At 39.0% G+C, this 23,086-nt stretch overlaps 1 protein-coding gene across 1 annotated transcript in view; it reads left to right on the top strand.

The window, feature by feature from the left end:
- The window catches only part of LOC306857037 (inactive N-acetylated-alpha-linked acidic dipeptidase-like protein 2), a gene marked incomplete at both ends in the record, with an annotated part of 254,287 nt that overhangs the window by 144,714 nt on the left and 86,487 nt on the right, over positions 1–23,086 (top strand). The window contains one exon of the mRNA XM_079396683.1: positions 10,035–10,172. Coding sequence (XP_079252809.1) covers positions 10,035–10,172 — 138 coding nt within the window. The remainder of the gene's footprint in view (positions 1–10,034; positions 10,173–23,086) is intronic.

The raw sequence follows: 23,086 nt of genomic DNA, 5'->3' as shown, positions 1-23,086 counted from the left end.
TTAAGTTATTTTAAATTTTCTATTCATCAAGGAAGCAGCACAACTGTTTTCAACAACTAAAATAATAATAAGAATAAGAAGAAGAAATGTTGTCTGAGCAGCAAATCAGCATATTAGAATGATTTCTGAAGGATTATGTGACACTGAAGACTGGAGAAATGTCTGCTGAAAATTCAGCTTTGCCATCACAGGGATAAATTACATTTTAAAATATATTCAGATAGGAAGCAGGTATTTTAAATTGTACAAATATTTCACAACTGTTTTCACTGAATTTTGGACCATATAAATGCAGCCTTGGTGAGAAAGAGATTACTTCAAAAGCAAAAAAAATCTCAACTTGTAATGTATGTTTTAAAATAGAAACGGTAATAGAAATGGAATAGAAAATAAAATAGAAAAACAGTAATAATTATATATTTTTTTATATAAAAATTTAAATAATTTTTCAAAGCATTACTGTTTTGACCATTTTTGGTCAAATAAACTCCTGTAGCTACTATTTTGTTGATATTTCTGTTCAAAAGTTATGTAACTTTGCAAGAATGTCGTTTGTGGTCAGACCCTTAAGAGGTATTGCTTTACTGATATCATAACTGTGGGGAAAATAAGAAACATCACAGATGCAAGGCTTTTTCTGCTAATTAGGATCAATTTTGTCCTGAGGCAAACTTAACTGAGATCTTAAAATTTGTATTTCTCTGTAGATAAGCAGCTAGAAACCATACCCTACTGAGAAAATGATTTCAAAAGTTGCTTTTCAGTGTACCAAACTTCTGTTGTTTGAAATTAAGTGGAAATGTGTGACATTGAGGGCATGCAATGATCTGTGCGCTGTGTAAGGCTCCTGCAGGTGAGAACACAAAGAGAGAAGCTATTATTCTGTCATTAAATCCTTATCATCATTAAACAAGAATGTGCCGTCCCTCAGGTCTGCTGATACTCCAGCAACTAATCATAAAAACATAGTAGAGCCATCATCCGTTTTTTCATCTGCATGGATGCCGTCTGTGAATTTTTCATCTGGTGTAGAGCAATGGAGCTACACACATTCACTGAATACTGCTTAATGGATAACAGATGATAGATTGGTTTGCTCATATCTAGAGTGTGATTTTGTAGCAGAGGAAAGATCTGAAGGACGATCTGAACAAATACATTTATCTAATAAATGAAACTTGGGTTTCAGCCACAGAAGATTTGTGGTTATTTTGAAAAATGGCATTTTTCCATAATGTATTGTTGTGTCAGATCGGCACTTTCCTTTGGAAACGTGACGAGCAGGTCCAGAGAGATTGGAACAATGTCACCTCATAACAGGTTTCTTTCGGTGAAGAATGGTAGTTGCTGGTTCCAACTTTCTTTATCAGCTGTGGATCTGGACGTCAAGAATTGTCTTGAGTTGCATAAATCCAAATGTCACTCACAAACCCACACAAACAACAAAACGTTGTCTTCGACACTCAAACTGCTGTCTGTGCGAAATGAAAATGAGCATTGATGAGCTCCGAATCTCCATCAGAGTTAAGGGACTCCATGTAAGACCAAAAATGTTTATGTTAGGGGCCATATCATTTCAACAACAGCAACAAAATGTATTTTTATTTTATTTTATAAAATGTTTGAGTGGCATAGATTTGGTAATGCAGGATTTAAATTCTGGGTTGATTTGTATCTTGTTTCATTCAATCAAATTATTGCCTTTGCATGATTGAATTCAGGGCCAATTTGTATCATCAGTGTAAGAGAATTATTAAGAAAAAAAAAAACATTATATAGGGTGGGATTATCATTCCAGCTGCAAGGAACAGTGAATGCAAATGTTCTGGAAAGAGATTTTGTGCCTCCATGTGATGGTACGCTCACTTACCAACCTTAGGCTTTTCCTTTTTTTTCCTCATGTTCACTTAAATGCAACATCCTTCACTTTGCTTTGATCATTGTAAGGTCAGAAGCTCTTCTTTTGATTTGTGAATGGTTGTTAAAGGGGGACAGAGACTGCAGCATTTGATATGTGACTGATGCGATGTTAGTGTGTGTAGCCTATTTACAATACAACTACGGTATCTCTCACACTCACTCTTGCTCTTTCTGTTTTTCTCTTTCTCAATAACAGTTTTTACTATGAGTTGTACTGAGAAGTACTGACTATTCTTAGAAACAGAATAAAGCACAGTGACAAGAATCTAAATCTGTACATCTTGTCCCTTTCAGTAGCTTTATTGTCCAGATCTGTTGAGCTGCCTTGCTGCCTACATATAGGGCACGAATTCAATGACAGCATCTTCCTAGAAGATCAAGATCATTTCCATTGGTTTTTTAAATGTAATTTATTCCATGTCTTTAACATCATGTTTGACTACAGATTGTTGTAATTGTGCAGCGTTTTTTATAATATATTCAAACATAATCAAATATGCCGCAAGTAGCTCAAGCCACTTTCATTATCATAAAATATCTTTTCATCTTCTCAAAAAGAAAATATACTCAAGACAAAAGCAAAAAGAGGATGTTAATTGATAAGAAGCATCACCATTAATGCATCATTCAGTTTCCAGGAAAGCATTATATAATGTAATATTGCCCATGATCGCATGCTAGTCTTTTTTAAGTGTCAAGTTGCTGTAGTCTCTGCATGTGGCTGTTTAGAACAATGAGCAAATTTATGGTTGTGTGACCTCAGGTTTTGCACATGAAAGACTTGAAGGGATGTAAGAAAGTCTGGACAGTCACTTGAACTCAAGAGAGATGAGTGAGTTCTCTGCGTGAAAACTGCTGCCATTGTTCTTATGGAAATGAATGGCCTGCGTTTTTGAAAATTAAATTTGCATGTAAATCTCCGTCTCCATGTCATATCTTAAAGCAAAGAAAAAAATAAGGAGAGATAAATTTAATTTCCTTTAAATGACTCACAAAACAAGATTATGGCTGTATTGTAAACAAAATATTGCAGGACTGCACAGTATATATGTGTTTAAACTGTATCACATTTAATCTCAAATTATGTCCAATCTGCTATATAATGTTTATTTAAAAAATCTCAATACACAGATTAAACAGACACATAGCAAAATTAGCTTTTCTTGCTACTTTTTCATGTATAATAAATACATGTGCATGGACTGTGTACTGCACACTGAACTTCTGTCCAGTAGTATGTTAATATGATATTTTGAAGTTCTTACTCTTCACCCTTAAGGATGAAAGCAGTCCCTGCTGTTTATCGACATGAGTTTGTCATTCTCACAGATTTGATTTGTAACAGATCAGGACTGAATGAGTAAGTTTGTATGTGAACTACTGCAGTGTTTGTAATCTGAACACTGCACATATGGCTCCACCGCAGGCGTGTAATATATATCTCATGAGCATCTCTGTGTGGAGGGAATGAGTCTAAGCCCTGTGGGTAATCGTACTTCAGCAAATAACTCTTCCTGGGAGGCTTGTTTGCTCAAAAAAATTGATGTTCTCGCAGTTATTTTGGATCACTTCAGTGTTTCTTTTTTTTTTTTTTTTGTATGGAAGTGTTGATGTTTGCACTGTATAGTGAAGTATAATTGTGAGTTAGTATTACCTTGACTTCTACTTTCTTCATAATGACATTAGTTAATCTTTGTCTAAATGAATCTTGCTTACCTAAATGAAACCAACTGTTACGGAAGCAGACGGACACATGGGAATATATATAAAAGGTAAGGTTTATTGTACAGTGGAGTATGGTCAAGGGATTTCCAGGATGAGTGACTGAAGTTGTGATCTTGAGGAGAGACAATGGTGCTCGGGCTGAACCGTGTTATTGATTGACAGGAGCTCATGGATTGCTTGACGCCACACACCTCGACGTATCGTTGTGACATACAGGGAATGACAAACTGGGATCCAGGACACGGAGGACAACACTCGGAGAGAGAACAGGAGGTAAGTTCACAGGCAGGTAAGTAACAGGTAAGAATCAGCATATACTTGCGTTGAGTCCACTTCATTGGAACGAGACCGGACATTAGACTGAGGTGAGGTGTGTGGCTTTATAGTGAGGCGTGATGAGGTGAATATGACGTTCAGGTGTGCAGATTAGAACTCAGGTGAGGGTGTGCGTTGTGATTGGCTGGGGTGAGAGCCTGGCCGGTCTGTGACATTACCCCCCTCTCCACGGCCCGCTCCAGAGAGCCGAAAGATCCGACGTCGTGGTGGCCTACCTCTTCCTCTAGGGGCTGGACGTCCAGGATGGGTCGTATGGAAATCTTCCATAAGCGAGGGGTCTAGAATATCGTCTCTGGGAACCCACGATCTCTCTTCTGGACCGTGACCTTCCCAGTCAAATACTCCAAGCGACCACCACGACGCCGGGAGTCCAGGATCTCCTTCACCTTATACACCGTGCTGTCCTCCAGAATCAGTGGGAGAGGGGATTCCTCGCTCGGACCAGGCTCTGTGGAATAAAAGACAGGTGAGTGATAAGGCTTAAGGAGGGACACGTGAAATGTGGGGTGGATACGATATTGTGAGGGTAGCTGCAGTTGATAGGTGACTGGGTTGAATTGCCTTACGATGGTGAAGGGACCAACATATCTGGGACTCAGCTTCTTGCAGGGCAGACGCAGCTTGATGTCCCTGGTTGACAGCCAGACCTTCTGTCCCGGTTGGTACTGTGGGGCTTCGGACTTCCGAAGGTCTACTGTCATCTTGCGCCTGCACACTGCTCGCTGGAGCTGATGGTGAGCGTCGTCCCAGACCCTCTCGCTCTCCCGGAACCAGTAGTCAACGGCAGGTACCTCCGATGGTTCCCCGGACCAGGGGAATAAGGGTGGCTGGTAGCCGAGCACGCACTGGAAGGGAGTGAGTCCAGTAGCAGCTTGACGGAGAGAGTTCTGGGCGTACTCGTCCCAGCCAATAAACTGGTTCCAGGAGTCCTGGTGGCCATGGCAGAAGGTTCGCAGGAAGCGGCCGATCTCCTGGATCTTCCTCTCTGTCTGCCCATTCGTCTGTGTATGATAGCCCGATGACAGACTCACGGTCACATCTAGGAGCTTGAAGAAACCCTTCCATACACGGGAGATAAATTGTGGACCACGATCTGATACTATATCCTCAGGAATGCCGAAATACCTGAAGACATTATTGAAGAGGATTTCTGCCGTCTCCATGGCCGTGGGAAGACCCTTGAGGGGAATTAGTCTACAGGACTTGGAAAATCTGTCCACAATGACCAGAATGTAGGTATTTCCATCGGATGCAGGTAGGTCCGTCACGAAGTCCACTCCTAGATGCGACCATGGACGAGTGGGAACGGGCCGCGGGAGGAGTTTGCCTGCTGGTAGGTAACGAGGGTTCTTGGTCATGGCACAGCTAGCGCATCCCTGAACGAACCTTCTCATATCCCTGGCCATGCTGGGCCACCAGTATTGATCCTTCAACAGCGAGAGGGTACTGTTGGTCCCTGGGTGGCCAGTGCCCAGAGATGATGGTAGTGCGTTGCAATCTGGGGATGTACTGCTTGTCTGGAGGACAGCCCGGCAGAGTGGCAGTGGAAGCATTGGCAGGAGTTGCGGGTCCAGAGTTCCACTGGATGGGGCATGCGAAGATCTTCTCTGGGATTATGGGTTCAGGGGCTGGGTCGATTTCCTCAGATGTGCTCGGCGGTGCTGGAGGTGATGCTGGAGCAAGAACTCGTCGGAGGTGATCCACGAGCTTCTGAAACAGATCCGGGCTACTCATCTGTACGGTTGGTGTTGGTCTGGTCTTCTGTTACGGAAGCAGACAGACACACGGGAATATATATAAAAGGTAAGGTTTATTGTACAGAGGAGTATGGTCAAGGGATTTCCAGGATGAGTGACTGAAGTTGTGATCTTGAGGAGAGACAATGGTGCTCGGGCTGAATCGTGTTATTGATTGACAAGAGCTCGTGGATTGCTTGACGCCACACGCCTCGACGTATCGTCATGACGTAGAGGGAATGACAAACTGGGATCCAGGACACGGAGGACAACACTCGGAGAGAGAACAAGAGGTAAGTTCACAGGCAGGTAAGTAACAGGTAAGAATCAGCATATACTTGCGTTGAGTCCACTTCGTTGGAACGAGACCGGACATTAGACTGAGGTGAGGTCTGTGGCTTTATAGTGAGGCGTGATGAGGTGAAGATGACGTTCAGGTGTTCAGATTAGAACTCAGGTGAGGGTGTGCATTGTGATTGGCTGGGGTGAGAGCCTGGCCGGTCTGTGACACCAACATACCGAAATTACACATACAGTGGGAAAAAAAAAATATTTGAATAAATTATTTTGTACATTTGCTCATTAACAAAGAAATGATCAGTCTATAATTTTAATGGTAGGTCTATTTGAACAGTGAGAGACAGAAAAACAATAACAACAAAAATCCAGAAAAACGCATTTCAAAAAAGTTATAAATTGATTTGCATTTTAATGAGTGAAATAAGTATTTGACCCCTTCACAAAACATGACTTAGTACTTGGTGGCAAAACCCTTTTTGGCAATCACAGAGGTCAGACGTTTCTTGTAGTTGGACACCAGGTTTGCACACATCTCAGGAGGGATTTTGTCCCACTCCTCTTTGCAGATCCTCTCCAAGTCATTAAGGTTTCGAGACTGACGTTTGACAACTCGAACCTTCAGCTTCCTCCACAGATTTTCTATGGGATTAAGGTCTGGAGACTGGCTAGGCCACTCCAGAGCCACTCCTTTGTTGCCTTGGCTATGTGTTTTGGGTCATTATCATGCTGGAATACCCATCTACGACCCATTTTTAATGCCCTGGCAGGCTTCAATGCCCTGGCCCTGACAGTACATGGCCTCGTCCATCGTCCCTTTTAATGCGGTGCAGTTGTCCTGTCCCCTTAGCAGAAAACCACCTCCATGTTTGACGGTGGAGATGGTGTTCTTGGGGTCATAGGCAGCATTCCTCCTCCTCCAAACACAGCGAGTTAAATTGATGCCAAAGAGCTGGATTTTGGTCTCATCTGACCACAACACTTTCAGCCAGTTCTCCTCTGAATCATTGGCAAACTTCAGATGGGCCTGTACATGTGCTTTCTTGAGCAGGGGGACCTTGCGGGCACTGCAGGATTTCAGTCCTTCACAGCGAATGAATCTGTGTACTGCACAAAGTTCACATTCTGTGTGGAATAAGGGAACTTACTTTGTGTGATTGAAATGAAGCAGCAATATTTAAAGGTGGTGTGAAGTACAGTACAGCATGTCAAAATGTTGGAAAGACTGTGTGTCACTTTGCATGCATATTTTAGAGTTTTATATCATCATTGAAATATATAACTTTTTTCTTTTTCTTCTTCAAAGAGCCCTGGATTTTTACAGTTAGTGGATGCTAAAATATGTAATGCTAATATTAAAGTGAAAATTTGCTTAAAATTTACCCTCAGGCCATGAAAGATGCAGATAAGTTTGTTTCTTCTTTGGAGCAGATTTAGAGAAATTTAGCATTACATCGCTTGTCCACCAGTGGAACTGCTGTAAATGGATGAGAATCAGAGTTATAACAGCTGATAATAAAACTTCATATTAATCCATGAGTATACCACATGACTCCAGTCCATCAGTTAACATTTTGTGAAGGAAAAAGTTGTGTGTTTGTGTTTGAAGCAAATCCATCTTTAGGGTGTTTTAACCTTGGCCGAAATAACACAAGATTCCATAATCCATAATAATGCTTCCACCAGTTTAAATGTCTATCCCTCTGTTGTCCTCTCAAATCAAAACCCATTGATATATTTGTTTATAACTGTTTAGAACCAGACTGTTTCCTGTGCATATTTCTCTCCTGATTCAGACGAGACAACTTTTTCACTGAAGAAGCAATATAATGGATAGAGGACTTGTTTGAAGTGAAAAAGATCTTAATGATGGATTTATCACAATCACAACATGGAGTCATGTGGATTACTTGTGGATTATTGTGATGTTTTTATCACCTGTTTGGACTCTCATTCTGATGGCACCCATTCACCGCAAAGGATCCATTGGTGAGCAAGTGTTGTAAAGAGTCTTTTTCAACCTTAGGTTCACTACAAACTAAAATAGAATAAAGTATGGAAGAATATACAAATAATGAGGCACTCTGCTAGACAGGCTAAAACAAATGGGTGTCACCACCACTGGAAAATGAAAAAGACACACAGCCCCTCATAACTTCTGCATGCAGCCCACATCTGTGCTTCTAAGATGGAGAGGAGATCTTGTGCGTATTTCACTGGCATCATGAATCATTCTTACTGAGAGTCCAACATGTTAGTTGACATGTGAATATTAAATGTTCCTCTCATGCACCCCAGTGGTTCGGACTCTACTATAGTAGCCTTCTCTCCTTTGTGCAGTATCTACAGACTGAGTGCACACACTCTTTCATGAAGAGCTCATGAAGGTGAGGACTACTTTATTTCCAAAGCTGTAATATTTCCAACTGGAGAACGACCTAATGGGTTTTGAGGGCATCTTGTACTTTTAAACTTGTTTGTGTTCAGTTTTAGCAGTGCTGCAAATAGAACTAACAGGAAAGGTGGGCTATTGACCATAACCTTGTTAGTATTTTATTTATCAAGATGAAGCAAAGTACTCTTTTAGGCTGGTAAAAAAAAATTGGAAGGTACATCAATGATGTCTCTAGACATGTCCCTAAAGTATTAAATTGCAAAATGTTCTCACTTTATGTCTCTCAAAACCTCCATTTTATTCAGTTCACTCTCCAGCTGCTATAGGGTTCAAGTGTGCCTGGATTTGCACCGCTATTTGATTTGAGTCAAGAAACTAAACTAAACTACATTTTCTGAGATTTTAACAGAAGTGTTTGAGTTGCGCATCATAGAAGACAAGGCTTTAATTTTATTTGTAGGCGAAAACCGCATAATTTGTAGCTTTTTTTGCACTATGTTCGCCTTCTGGGTTTAAAATCTACAGGATGGATGAGTGGATGGATAGATATTTTAAAAAAGGTAGATTTTTATATTTAATATGTTTCATCATATTTATGAACACATTCATTAACATTAAATCACATTTAGAAGGTTAAAGATAATGAGTTGAGATAATCATCTCTCTCTAAACACAGCTTTGACCCCTGTGACCTTTGGGCAGATAATTGCACTTACAGTACAGTGTTACTTCAAAAGCCCCACTCAAAACCCAATAATCACTTCCTGTATCCCCCTATGACCAAGAAAATAGTAAGCTGATTTTGAGGGGACCTTCCTCTGCGTTCATTCCCGCATAACCGCTGTAAAATAATTGCGGCCTGTGAATACATTTATCAGTGGAAGGTAATAGAGAGTTGTGTAACAGAAAGGTCTACTGATTGTTATTCGTGGATGACTGTACCCCATCCGACCAGTTTGGAAGCGCTGCTGGAAAATTGAAGCTCCTAAATAAATTTGCTCCTAAAGCAGGATTAGGCTCACCGTTTCGCCATTTTAATGAGGCTGAATCAATGGAGCATTTCGTCCATATAAATCCCCATTGGCCTGCTAGAAACCGTTTCTTCAAACTTAAAATCTCCAGGCCTATTAGTTTGCTGCCTGTGAGCTGCCATCAACAGCAAGTGCTTTGATATGTCCCTGCCTGGCTGTGCAGGTCCCTCTCAGTGCTCCTTTCTCTTTTCTGTCTGATTTACGGCACATTACGAACCTCCTCGCCGGCCCCTTGCTCGCGTCACATCACTAAACGCATCTTCGCGTGGCCCCACTGCAGTTATACTTATGCAGCACGTAACGGACTAATGCTGTTCATCTGCCCTCCTAGATGAAGATGTGTGAGAAGGCTCAGCGGAGGTGTTAACCAATAGAAAAACTCTTTGATTGGGCAATTGCTTTGCTCATGTGTGGCGTTAAGAGCCCCATGACACGATCTAAATGCTCACAAAGTCATGATCAATGCAAATGGCATACTGAGGGTGAAATTCTGAGGATGGAATGATGTTATTAGTGTTTTCATTTTGATATAGCTTTGTAAAAGCCTTTCTAAAATAAGAACTACAGTTGTTTTTACTTTGTTTCTGTTCACAGCCGGAAGAGACAGTCGCCACAACCTGGCTTCATTGCTGGTTCAGCCCATCTCTGCCTCCTTAGCGAAAATGCTGCTCTCTGCCCCTGCCATGGGGCAGGGAAGACCCTGCATCCCCATGGCCATGCCCTCAGCCTCAGGTAAGCCCTGGGCCAGAAACAACGCCTACTGCACTTACTGTAGCTGTCAACAGACAGCCTTCTTCAGCCTCATACAATATCATTGCTTACAGCCTTCAAATCACTCACGTAACCTGGAGAGAGACTTTCTGCCATTAGCAATACTTCATAATGACTATCAATAATAACATTCAAATATTAATAAATTATAGTAGGAAGTTAATTAATGTATTAGTAGTAGTAGTAGTAGGATGTAATATGCATTATATTTTAGATATTTATTTATGATATAGCAGATTTATTTATTTTTTGTATCTATTTTAGAATCATTCTGCTCTACTTATGTATCTAATTAAATATGTATAATTAAAAAATATATATTGTAATTAAAAATTATTAAAAATATAAAATTTTGCATACATCCTTTCAAAAATAATGGTTCAATATTTTATTTTTATTTTACTTTTTACATTTTTCCTGAAGCAGGGTTTTGTCAGGTTCCCATATTGTCTCTTACATGTTCTTTCTTTCATAAATAATAAAATTTTTAAATTCACATTTTTAGAAGGTTCCCATTTTGTGTGTGTGTGTGCACTTGTTAATGTCACGTTGTGGGGACCGTGAGGGGAAAATTTATTAAAAAATAGAAAATAGGGGATAAAAAATATTGTTTGGTCTGTATAAAAGTAATAGAAGTCGATGGGAAGTCCCCACAATTTACAGAAACAAAGTGTGTATGTGTGTGTGTGTGTGTGTGTGTGTGTGTGTGTTTTGTAACCAAGACTTATGTGTCTATGCAAAAATCAAATTAGCCTTTATGCATTATAGGCAAAAATATAACACCCATCCCTGATCTCCATTAAAATGCAAAACAGACCTTTAGTTATTACACATACTGAAATGGCATGAATCTAATATATACGATATACTGATGTGTTAAAGAAACAGTACTAACTAACTAAATAAATAAAACTAAAATGAAATTTTAAAACATTAAAAAAATAAAATAAAAACTCACTTTCCACTTTGGATTATAAGAATGTTTAAACTGTTTTTTGTTTATTGGGTGGGGGGCAATCTCTGGACATTATTCAGTTATCTTCTTGTGTATTCTATAAAAGAAAGAAAGGTCATAAAGGCTCGGCAAGACATAAGGTTAAGTAAGTGATGACAGAAATATATTTTTGAGCAAACCATCTCTTTAAGCATTGTTTAATGATGTTATGAAGTGTTACTGACTTATAGGGTTTAGGTTCTCACCTTGAGATCTTTAATGACATTCACATGATTGTCTTTTTTCGCTATTTCAGAAACCGATTATACTACTATTCTGTTAGTGTCTCTCAAGCTTTATGATTTATTCCTTATGTGTGTTAATCCTTATGTCTCCACTAAGCTCTGAAACACAATCTTTTGTGCCTGAGATATTCATTAGTCTTCTCAGTCTCATGCTTCTGCTGGGGATTTAACCATCAAAAGCAGCTGCAAGCACATGACGTCAGTGTTCCCCCTGCTGGCGGCAGATGGTATGACACCGTAGCTCCAGATGAGAGAGGTCGTGTGCTCTGAAAGCCAAGGCTTGTTGATTTATGCTCGGCTGTGCGAGTGTAACTTCTGAGTGTGGTAAATTACACAGGCTTTATGCAACATCTTAAAGCCGCCCTCGCTGTGGCTGCCCATATCCAAGGCCATTACCCACATCAGTCAGTGGGTGCCCATGGGACCTAATTGAAACCACGAGAGTACGGCTGGTCAGCCATCTTACAGCCCTCTCTCGTGTAGAGCTTTCAGGGAGGTCAAATGTAACGTTGACTGTGGTCACGGGAGCAGCGGTGGATGTGCTGCAGGCTAAATAAAAATGACTGATGGAGGAGATGACATGTATCGGAACATAATTGAATTTAAGTGAACAAACCTCCAGGGAAAGGTCGTTCACGTGGGATGATGCTTTTCATTGACCAACGGTGAATGTACAGATGTCCTTTTTCTCACTGACCTTCATCTGTGAGTAAAAGTCTTTGGCATACTCCAAAAAGTTAAACTGCAATGCAACTTTGTTGCCCAACAGTTATATAAGTAACATTTTTTCGGTATACTTGAAACAAGCGAGCATATGTCATGAACAGTCTGCTGTGCACGTTGCATTTTATTTCTAATCTTTAAAAATGCTTGTTTATGCCTGAATGCATTCTCAAACTTAAACCATTCTCTGTGAATGAATGTCTCACATTAACGAAATATCAAAACAAGTGATGTTGTAAAGAAGTAGCATAAAAGTTCATACTCTTTTTTTTTTTTCAGACCAAATAAATAAAAGAATACTTAAATAGTTTTAAGTTTTAAATAATAAAACAACAGATATACTTTTCAGAATTAAGACAAACTATTTAAATTCTCTCTGGTATTCAAAGATTAGTGGAAAATGGATTACATTGCCAAATTTGTCTTTAATCATATATGCAAAAGGTTATGTGTATCTTGCTACCTTTTTCTTATATGTAAACTGTATAGTAACTAGAGCTGTCAATTGATTTAAAAATGACTAATTATTTGCACATTTTTTCTAAATATAAAAAAAAAATAGTTGGGATTAATCTTGATTAATCACACCTAACATTAAAGTTTTTAAATAAACTTTCATATTGCATTAATTTCACAATCAATCTCCAAATTTTTGTATAAACAACATAAAGACAGTATATATTTAATATTTGTTGCATGGCATGTTTGTATGACTGAAGGCCAGTATCACTGATACCAATACCATTAAACATTACAGTGTAATTGAGAGCTAGTCTTTTTAACAGTTATTAGACTTTAAAAAAATAACAACTTCTAATTTAAGTGAACTTAAAACAATCTTCACATATACCCTTAATAATACGTCATATTTACCTGTGCTCTTCAGCAAGTAGGAAATATACAGAAAATAAAGTTATCAAACACTAAATTCTACTTTAAATATAGATTATTCCTTAAAGCTACAAAAGTTATTGATTTTCTTTTTTTGGGGGGATTTAACAGACATCGCAACAGCTGGGTTATTTGGATTTTTGGCTGCTATTACTTTAAGAGCTACCACTGCTGAACATGATGCAGATGTGACACTTTTTACCATTTCTGACCAACTTCAGGTCTTAAAGTCACTACTAATGAGCCTACAAGTTGAATCGGGTGTGTTAGATGAGGAAAACAGTGTTGGGGTGTTTCAGGACAGTTTTGAAATCCACTGCATTTCAAAGACATGTTCTTAAATGTGACAAATATTTATGCATGCACAGTTTTAAGGCATCTTTAATCACCTTTCCGGTAACTTCCTGACTTGATGACATAACTATGACAATGCGCTTTAATATGAAATTATATGCAGTAAGCGCCACCGCATTTGTGCGTGCAATTAAAGAGCACAGTGCAGCTGCGCTCACAGCACCCGAGTTCGATTCCCGACTTGAAGTTCTTTGCAGAATCCACTCCCTCTCTCCTCCTAGTGCTTTTCTGTCATCTCTCTGCACTCTCCTATCTATAAAAAAAATGCATAAAAGAAAAAAAATGTAATGCTTTAAACTGAAAACGTAAATTTTTACAGCACTAATGGTAACTTAAGTATCCTAAAACATCCCATTATTTTAAGAGGTTGAATACAAGTATTTAATTTATATAATCCTTTTTAAATTTTACACAGCATCAGTTTCTGTTTCAGATGAAATGATGAATCACACTGTACAACACGTTGCTGAGTGGAGGGAGATGTTTCTCCGTCTGCGCTGTCAGAAAAAAAAACTGAAAAAGTTGAGTTATGAGATACCAGCATGACAATTAGTGGCACTACTATGCCAGCGAGTGCTTGTGATTTTTCCTGATGTGTGTGTACATCTACAGACACTTGTATGTGTAAGCTTCATCAAATCCTAATAGGTGTCAGAACCTGCCATTCTGTCCATATGGAACATGCATATGCACATGTGCACACAGGCATCCACCCCCACATACGCAGACAGAAATACGCTGAGCTCTGAGTCAGCTCTCAGTCTCTCCCTCCGGCTGCATGCGCATGTGTGTGAAGGGAGACATTTGCTACAGATTTTAATAAAGATTATTAGTCTCTAATTCCTACTATTGAGTGAAAATCGCTTCTTATCTTTGCATGGTCACCCAGGAGACCCCATCGCTGTGGCTGAGCCGTTGTCTTGGCTTGAAAGAAAGTAAAGGATTTACAGCCCCAGTGACAAAACGAAAGGAAATGGGCTTAAAGACAAATCTTCAAGCTGTAAAACAGAAATTAAAGAAATAGTTCAACAATAAATGCCAACTACTCATTATTTACTCACCCTCAGGTCTTTCCCAACCAGTATGACTTTCTTTCTTCTTTGGAACTTAAGAAGAAATTTTAAGAAAGTTCTGGGCTGTGTTTCCCAAAAGCATTGTAAGACTAAGTTGATCATAGCGCCATTGGTTTCAATGGGTGTACAATGTTTTTAAAGGGATAGTTTACCCAAAAATGAAAATTGTGTCATCATTTACTCATCCTCAAGTAGTTCCAAACCTGTATGAATTTCTTTGTTCTGCCAAACACAAAGGAAGATATTCTGAAGAAAGTATATAACCAGGCTGTTTTGTGGCACCATTGACTTCCATAGAAAAAAAATATGGAAGTCAATGGTGCCCCAGAACTGCTCTGTTTCCCACGTTCTTCAGAATATCTTCCTTTGTGTTCAGCAGAACAAAGACATTCATACAGGTTTGGAACTACTTGAGGGTGAGTAAATGATGACAAAATTTTAATTTTTGGATGAACTATCCCTTTAAGCTTACGATGCGTTTGGCAAACACAGCCCTGTTTTTTTTGTTTTGTTTCTTTCCCCACAATGAACTGGGACTTTCAAGCTTACAAATAAATGCAAAAACACCATAAAAGCATCATAAAATTGCTACATACTCTATGGTTTCAGAATTCATGTCATATATTCATATTATTCATATCAGCTTTGTGTGGTGAACATAGCTCCTGTGTCTTCAGAACACAAATTAAGATATTTTTGATGAAATCCAAGAGCTTTCTAACCCTGCATAGGTAATATAGGTAGGCCCAGAAAGGTAGTATTGACCGTTAAAATAGTCCATGTGACATCAGTGGTTTAACCTTAAATTGTTATACATTTTGAATGGTTTGGAGCAGATACTTAATGTAATGAAGCTACGAAAATACTTTTTGTGTGCACAGAAAAAAAAAAAAACTTTATTCAACAATTTCCTCTCTTCCGTGTAATTTTTCGATGCGTGTTCACGAGAGTATCACAACGCATACGTGTGATACAAGGTTTAAGGTTAAACCACTGATGTGGACTATTTTAACGATGCCAATACTACCTTTCTGGACCTACCTATGCAGGGTTAGAAAGCTCTTGGATTTCATCAAAAATATCTTAATTTGTGTTCTGAAGATGAACAAAAGTCTTACAGGTTTGGAATGACATGAGGGTGAGTAATTAATGACAGAATTTTAATTTTTGGGTAAACTATCCCTTTAATAGATCTTACTTATATCTTAGGTACATTAAGCCAGGGCTGCCAACTCTCACGCATTCAGCGAGACTCACGCAATTGACACTTTTCTCATGCTCTCACAGTTTCATGCCACACATTAATTTTCTCACACAGTCAAAAGCACCTTCAGTTAAAACTGTAATAATAGGATATCGGCGGAACAGATTTGGCAAAGGCTCCTGTGCGCATTTGTGTTTGCGCTCTGGATATCACCAAAAGATTCTATTTATGTGTTTTCATAGCGCTGAGCGATGTAGCCAATCACAGACATATCTGTTGATTTCATGAACCCTTGTGACTGGCCATTGCGTTCACTCTTTAAACACCAGATTTTTTTCCCATACGCTTGCGAATCCTCCCACAGCACGATGTAAATATCATTGATTATAAAGGAACTTTGTGAGATTGCGATGAACTGAAGTAAGTGACATCTTTTTAGTGATTAGAAAGTAAAGGCTATTTGTGCACTTTCAAGGCTAAATATAATCCCTTCAGAATTTGAATAAAAGTTTTGTTCTTCGTGCTACTAATGGCCATATACCCTATACAAGCAGCAAAGTTTCTGGAGTGACATATAAATCCCTGATGAATGAGGGATTTATTTTCGAATGGGAGAAAAATATAAATTCTCAAAACAGATCTTCAAGCAATGCAGACTAATATATTAATAGACAAATATTTGAATTTCATGTCAAAATATTTTTAAAATGCAGTTGCAATTATTTATAATAGTAGCTAATGACTAGTAAATCTTGCAATTCTTTCACTGTACATTGCTATTCTCAGTGTGGTAAAAATGTAATAGTTTTGCAGCATTGCAACATATAGGCTATATATAACCTGCTAAATTCTCACTCCAAATTGAACTCAAAAGTTGGCAGCCCTGATTAACACCTAAGTGACTTTTCTCCATTTCTTTTAAATTTATGAGTTTCGGATGTATTCTCTTTGTGCTGTGCAGGTATTGTTCCGACTCACATTTTTTAAATTGATTTGGACTTCACATTTAGTATATTTATATTTTATTTGCTTTTGTGCCCGAGTGTCCCGATGGCATGTTGGTACCTGTAGCATACATAATGTTTCTTTTATACATGTGTTCTTGATGTGTGTGTGTGTGTCATGTGCAATTGCATCATGTGATGTTTATTTGTTAATTACTTGGAAGTATAAAGGGCTGTCTTTGGAGTGTTTTAATTTTCTGATGAGGATTCTGTGTGAGAGAATATGTCAGTACATTTATACATTTTAACATGTTTTTTTTGTCCTGGCCCACTTTGAGCAATTTCCCAGTGATGTGCTTGCTTATGTAACGAGTGCGCTGAACTCAGAGGGCACAGATTAATTGATTTAATACAACAGTTCATTAAACAAGAAATTAATATTAAGTGACTTGCATTGTCTGACTACAACACTGTTGCCTGATTTTGCTTCATTTCGTCAACGAAAATAGTTGCAAATAAAGTCACAGCTAAGCAGCTGTGCACCTCCATTCAAACACAGCTTGTTTAATTTATGAATTAACGTGTTTTTAAATGAATCTGATTCAATTACCCATTCATGAAGAGAGTCACTTGCTTCATTCCTGAATGAATCAGCCATTCGAACGAATCAATTGAATGAATGATTCAGTGAGAAACTCAGTGACTTGCCGCCACCTACTGGCAGTTTTAGTTTCATTTTTAAAGTATCTTGAAATGTTAAGCACTGTAGGAGGTCTTTCATGATGCTACATATGCTGGGGTGTGAATTTGATAGATACTTAGTATAAAATAAATGGTGTTTTAAAAAGTCCTTGAAAGTCCTTGAATCTGGTGTTCATGAAAGAGTAGCAAATGAGAATCGCTAAAATTAAGGCATATATTTTGAGAGAAATGTCTTCTTTATGATTTTCAGTTTTAAGATAATTAAAGCAACAGATTTTAAATAGTCAAAGAATATGTAAAGTATGGTATTTGGGGTAAAAAAAGTACCGCTGTTGTTGGGGCTAAAGGCACAGTAATTAACATGATAATTAATAGATGGCTGGCTTTTCTATTTGTTGACAGTGTTGGGGGTAACGCATTACAAGTAACGCGAGTTACGTAATAATATTACTTTTTTCAAGTAACTAGTAAAGTAACGCATTACTTTTTAATTTACAAGAAAATATCTGAGTTACTTTTTCAAAAAAGTAACGCCAGTTACTTTTTGGCAGCGGCTATTTGCACTAAGTGCAAATAGCTATAGATTCTATTTACACTATGTTAAAATAGCAAGAGTTTCTGCTATTTATACTACTTATTGCAAATAGTGGCAATTATCTGCACCTCAGTATTGTAGTACATTATAAAACAGTACGCAATAATAACGTACTGAGTGTAAATTATAATTTTAATTCAAATTTATTAAATGGATGCCACCTTATTGGGACAATAAAGCCCTCCCTACACCTACCCTAACCCTACCTGATATTTTATTTTCAACTTTTTTATTATTTCCTTAATTTTTATTGAAAATAAATGCCTTTCTGATGCGATATGAGATTTGAAAAGGGAGAAAAAAATGTTTGGCAAAAGGTGGTCTCGAACTCGGGACGATCGTGTCAAAAAGCATACGCCTTACCATCTACACCACTGAAACTGATGTTGAACTAATTTCTTTTTTATTGTTGACTAACCCAATCACACGTTAGTGGGCGGAGTTAGTGCAAATAGCCTTTGCCAACAAGATGGGCTATTTGCACTTAGTGTAAATAGACACTCCGTTACTTTTTCCCCATTTATTGACTGACAGTGCGCTGTGTGAGCATGCTGTTACTATAGATCTTAATGTGAATGTGCATGAATTCATCCCACTCGCAAAAAACAGATTTAGTATTCATCAAAATGAATTAAAACAGTGAAATGCAAACTCAGAATATGACGCAAACTGTAATAATTAAATATGTTAAACAACACAAATGTATCTAATCCCATTTTATTAACCAATGTCTTTGCTGCTGACCTTTGATGATCCAGTTCAACCATACTAATAAGAAAAAATGACTTTAGATAAACTAACAATTGTGCTTCATTGTTTTTTTATTGCCGAAGAGTGTTAAACCTTCTTATGCTGAGTTTTACTTTACAGACGTGAATTTACTTTTCCTTCACAAGATACAGGGCTTTTACATTTGTATTAATGTAATTTCTTGTATTAAAAACAATCAAGCCCTGCTCATATTTAAAAAGTAACGCAAAAGTAACGTAACGCATTACTTTCCATAAAAAGTAGCTAAGTAACGTAATTAGTTACTTTTTTAGGGAGTAACGCAATATTGTAATGCATTACTTTTAAAAGTAACTTTCCCCAACACTGTTTGTTGACATGATATTCAGATTCAAATATCATATATTATGTTGAGTGTCCATATTAGAGATAATCACCAAGTTTCGAATGAAACCTTCATATTTAAAAACATGATATTAATCATATCATATAATAAAATATAATTTGTTGTTACTACTTTATCAAATATATATTCAATTATTATTGGATCTCCTTCAATGTTTTCAGAATATTTTTTGTCTCTGTATTTTAAATATATATTTTTTATATTAACATTTTAATGACAGTATATTTACTGAACAAAAAATCATTCTTTAATTTTTCAAAATAAGCAGAAAATAGTACAAACTTTGCTAAAGTGATTGTTTTGAACAAGTAGTAAAGGTGCAGTAGGAGATCTCGGAAAATGCTAACTTTAGCCTGATATCACTGAAAGTGAATGTCCCGCCCTCCCTGCAATCGCCGTCCAAAGCCACGCCCCCTGAACGCACATACGCTCAAGAGTAGAATACCAGAGATAACATTAAATTACTACAATAGGTTACATCAACGGTTCCCAATTACAGTCCTCACACCCTACCCATTCTGCACATTTCATATGTATATCTTATCATGTCCAATGGTTATTCTGTTTGACCGTAAGTCATAAGTGCCCTGCGAAGTGGACATCACCAGATATTCCGCCATGATTCCAGTTCAAAGTGTATGGTCCATACAAAGAGCATTAAAGTGTGCGAGACGTGAATTTAAATTGTATTTATTTACACAGGTATATTATGTTACACTTCACACTTCTCTAGTAAGTTTCATCTGTGTGTGAAGATGCTGCGTAGCGCAAATCCGTGAGTGAATGTTCCGAAGTGAAATAAACTTCAACGGATTTTGCCTGCTCAGGGAGTAGGGAGCAATGAACACTGTGTAGGAAGCATGTCAATCGGAACACAGTTCATGCACATAGCTTTTTTTTAACGAGCTGGTTATCTGATTCAGGTGTGTTAACTGAGCAGACATTCAAAATATGCAGAGCAGGAGGCGCAAGCCGTGAGGACTGGAATTGGGAACCGCTGGACTGCATCATGTGTCATTCACCGGAAAGAACATTTCTTGGTCCTACAGCTTCCACAGAATATATAAATACAGATGAATACATTTAGACCACTTAATTTAATGATTGCTATCAGGATGTGAAGAGACTTTCAACCAGAATAACAAAAAATGTTTCTGAAGACAGTCACCTATTGCTCCTTTAACTTAGACATTATTTTAAAAAAACATTATTTTAGCTGAAGTAATTGTATCAATACTGTGTGCCTTTTACCCCGTGTGTGGGGTAAAAGGTCCCCCTTGCCACTTCATACATTTATATGATTTTTAAACAAAATAATTAACTTGAATGATTTATTTTCACACGAAATCTGTTGCTCCATTAATGTTCAATACAAGATTTTTTTTTTCTGCAATTATACATTTTAGCCACAGTGAATAGCACATTTTTTTTAGCCCCGTTGTACCCTACTCTCCTTCACAAATGATTAGCACAAATTATGACCTGGCTTTCTTCGAAAGAGTGTATGCAGTTGGGTTCAAAAGTCTAAGAAAATCTAGTTTAATAGAAAAGTTTTAGTATTTAGAACAATTTTAAATTATACATTTTATGACTTGAATGAGAAATACTTAAAATATGGGGACATAATTACTTTCTTAAATTCATGTGAAATATTTTAGTTCAACTTGTCACTTCAATTTATAAGAAATAATGTAATACAAAGAAAAAAACCCATGAATAAGTGTGTGTGTCACTCTCCAGCTCTGACTGGAACATAGGGCGCTACAACCTGTTTTTGTCACCAACCCAATGTCCAGCGATCAATGTCTGCCGAAAACCTGCAGTGGCAACACGAGCACCATCGATCCCGTGGAGAGGAAGGGACGCCTCTCCCCAGGCACTCTCCCACCTCTCCCGTTCTCTTCACAGTCTGAAAGCTCCCAGCCGTGACCCGCTCCAGGCCGGTCCCAAGCCTGCACCTCTATTCCATTAACCGGATCAAACGCTCTGAAGCTAGTAATCTGTGCTTTATTGATTGGGCCGAGCTTTGACCACTCCAGAGGTTTCAAATCATTTGTTTCCATCTGTCTCCCCTCTTTCATCCCATTCCCTTTCAATTAAGGCTCACTGTATTACTAAAATGTGCTCTAATTGCGCCAGTATCTCCCTACCAGGGAAATGAGACATTAGCTGCAAAAGTACGTATGTGAGCAGCAAACTTTCCCACTTCTTCTTGCATTTTACTGCCCATGTTTAGGAGACTGGTAATTTATTGTCAAAGGCTTTGAAAAGATCTTAAATGTTTCAACGTAGTCCTGAATGGCATTTATTCATTATTGTGTGTGAGTGTGTGTGTTGTTCCAGTGGATCAGGCGGCCAGATCCATCATCCATTTATTCACCGTAAAGAAATCAAATCGAGATAGGGTCCAAATACATTAGTACTTTATATGAATGTCTATGGGCTGATGTTCCCCTCCTCGCTGCGCTCCAGATGAAAACTCATAGTATAATACATTTCTATGCAATTATAGCGCACTTGTTTCCTTGTGATCGTTGATCGATTTTTTTGATCGATCGTTGATCGATTTTTCTTTTTTCGTTGATCGATCATGTCATCGTCTTCCTCTCAAAGGCTTACCCACAGCCATGGAAACCGCTGAACTGATGTTCAACCACATCTTCCGGTATTATGGCATTCCAGAGGATATCGTCTCGGATCGCGGACCACAATTCATATCACGGGTATGAAAAGCCCTCTTCAAGCTCCTAGGTGTGACCATAAGTCTGTCCTCAGGAAACCACCCCCAGACGAACGGGCAGACCGAAAGAAAGATCCAGGAAGTAGGACGATTCCTTCAAACCTTCTGCCACGACCACCAGGACTCTTGGAACCAGTTCATTGGTTGGGCCGAGTGCGCCCAAAACTCCCTGCGCCAACCTGCCACTGGTATGACTCCGTTCCAGTGCGTACTCGGTTATCAGCCACCCATGTTCCCCTGGTCCGAGGAACCGTCGGATGTACCATCAGTAGGCGACTGGTTCCGAGAGAGCGAGAGGGTCTGGGATGCTGCTCACCACCATCTTCAGCAAGCAGTACGTAATGATAGCCGACCTTCGAAGATCCTAAGCTCCCCAGTACCAACCTGGACAGAAGGTCTGGCTGTCCACCAGGGACATCAGGATGCGCCTACCCTGCAAAAAATTAAGTCCCAGATTTGTTGCCCCCTTCACCATCACCAAGCAAATCAACCCGGTCACCTACCAACTCCAACTTCCACCCCAGTACAGAATTCATCCCACGTTTCACGTATCCCTGCTTAAACCTTACCACTCTCCTGTCTCTCCCTCCACAGAGCCTGGCCCGATGGAGGAGCCCCCTCTCCCATTGATCCTGGAGGATGGAGCCATCTATCAGGTCAAGGAGATCTTGACGAGACGAGGAGTTCCATGCCAGTCATCCTGATCGTCCTGAGCCCAGAGGAAGAGGTAGACGCCACGACGTCGGGGTCCTCGGCACAGGAGCGGGCCGTGGAGAGGGGAGTAATGTCACAGATTGGCCAGGCTCTGTCACCAGCCAGTCACAGCGCACTCCCTCACCTGAATTTTAATCACCCGCACCTGCACATCATTAAGACACTCATTACCTACTCCTCAAATACACACACCTCACAACACTCCAGTGTCCGGTCTCGTTCATTCGAAGAGGACTACCATTGCTTTGTGATAGCTAAGCCTGACACTTACCTATGTCTCTATGCCTGACACTTACTTCCTTGTCTACTTACCTGCTGCGTTTCATCCCGAGTGTGTCCTCCAGCGATCCCTAGTCTGTCTGCTCCTGAATTCAATCCTTGTCAGCCGTATTTGTGAGGTGTGTGTCCAGCTCCTGTTCCTTGTCTCCTGTCAAGAAAAGATACCCAAGTTAACGTTTCTCCAGATCTCCGAAGAATGCAAGAATTACCACCTACCTGTTCTACTCCATATTGCTCGAAGTCTGTCAATAAATACCTGTTTTACTATACGTCACGCACTCT

Source organism: Barbus barbus (assembly GCF_936440315.1).
Source record: "Barbus barbus genome assembly, chromosome: 37".
NCBI classification, from domain to species: Eukaryota; Metazoa; Chordata; class Actinopteri; order Cypriniformes; family Cyprinidae; genus Barbus; species Barbus barbus.
The sequence above is the reverse complement of the archived record's forward strand: the minus strand, read 5'-3'. Positions and strand labels throughout refer to the sequence as shown.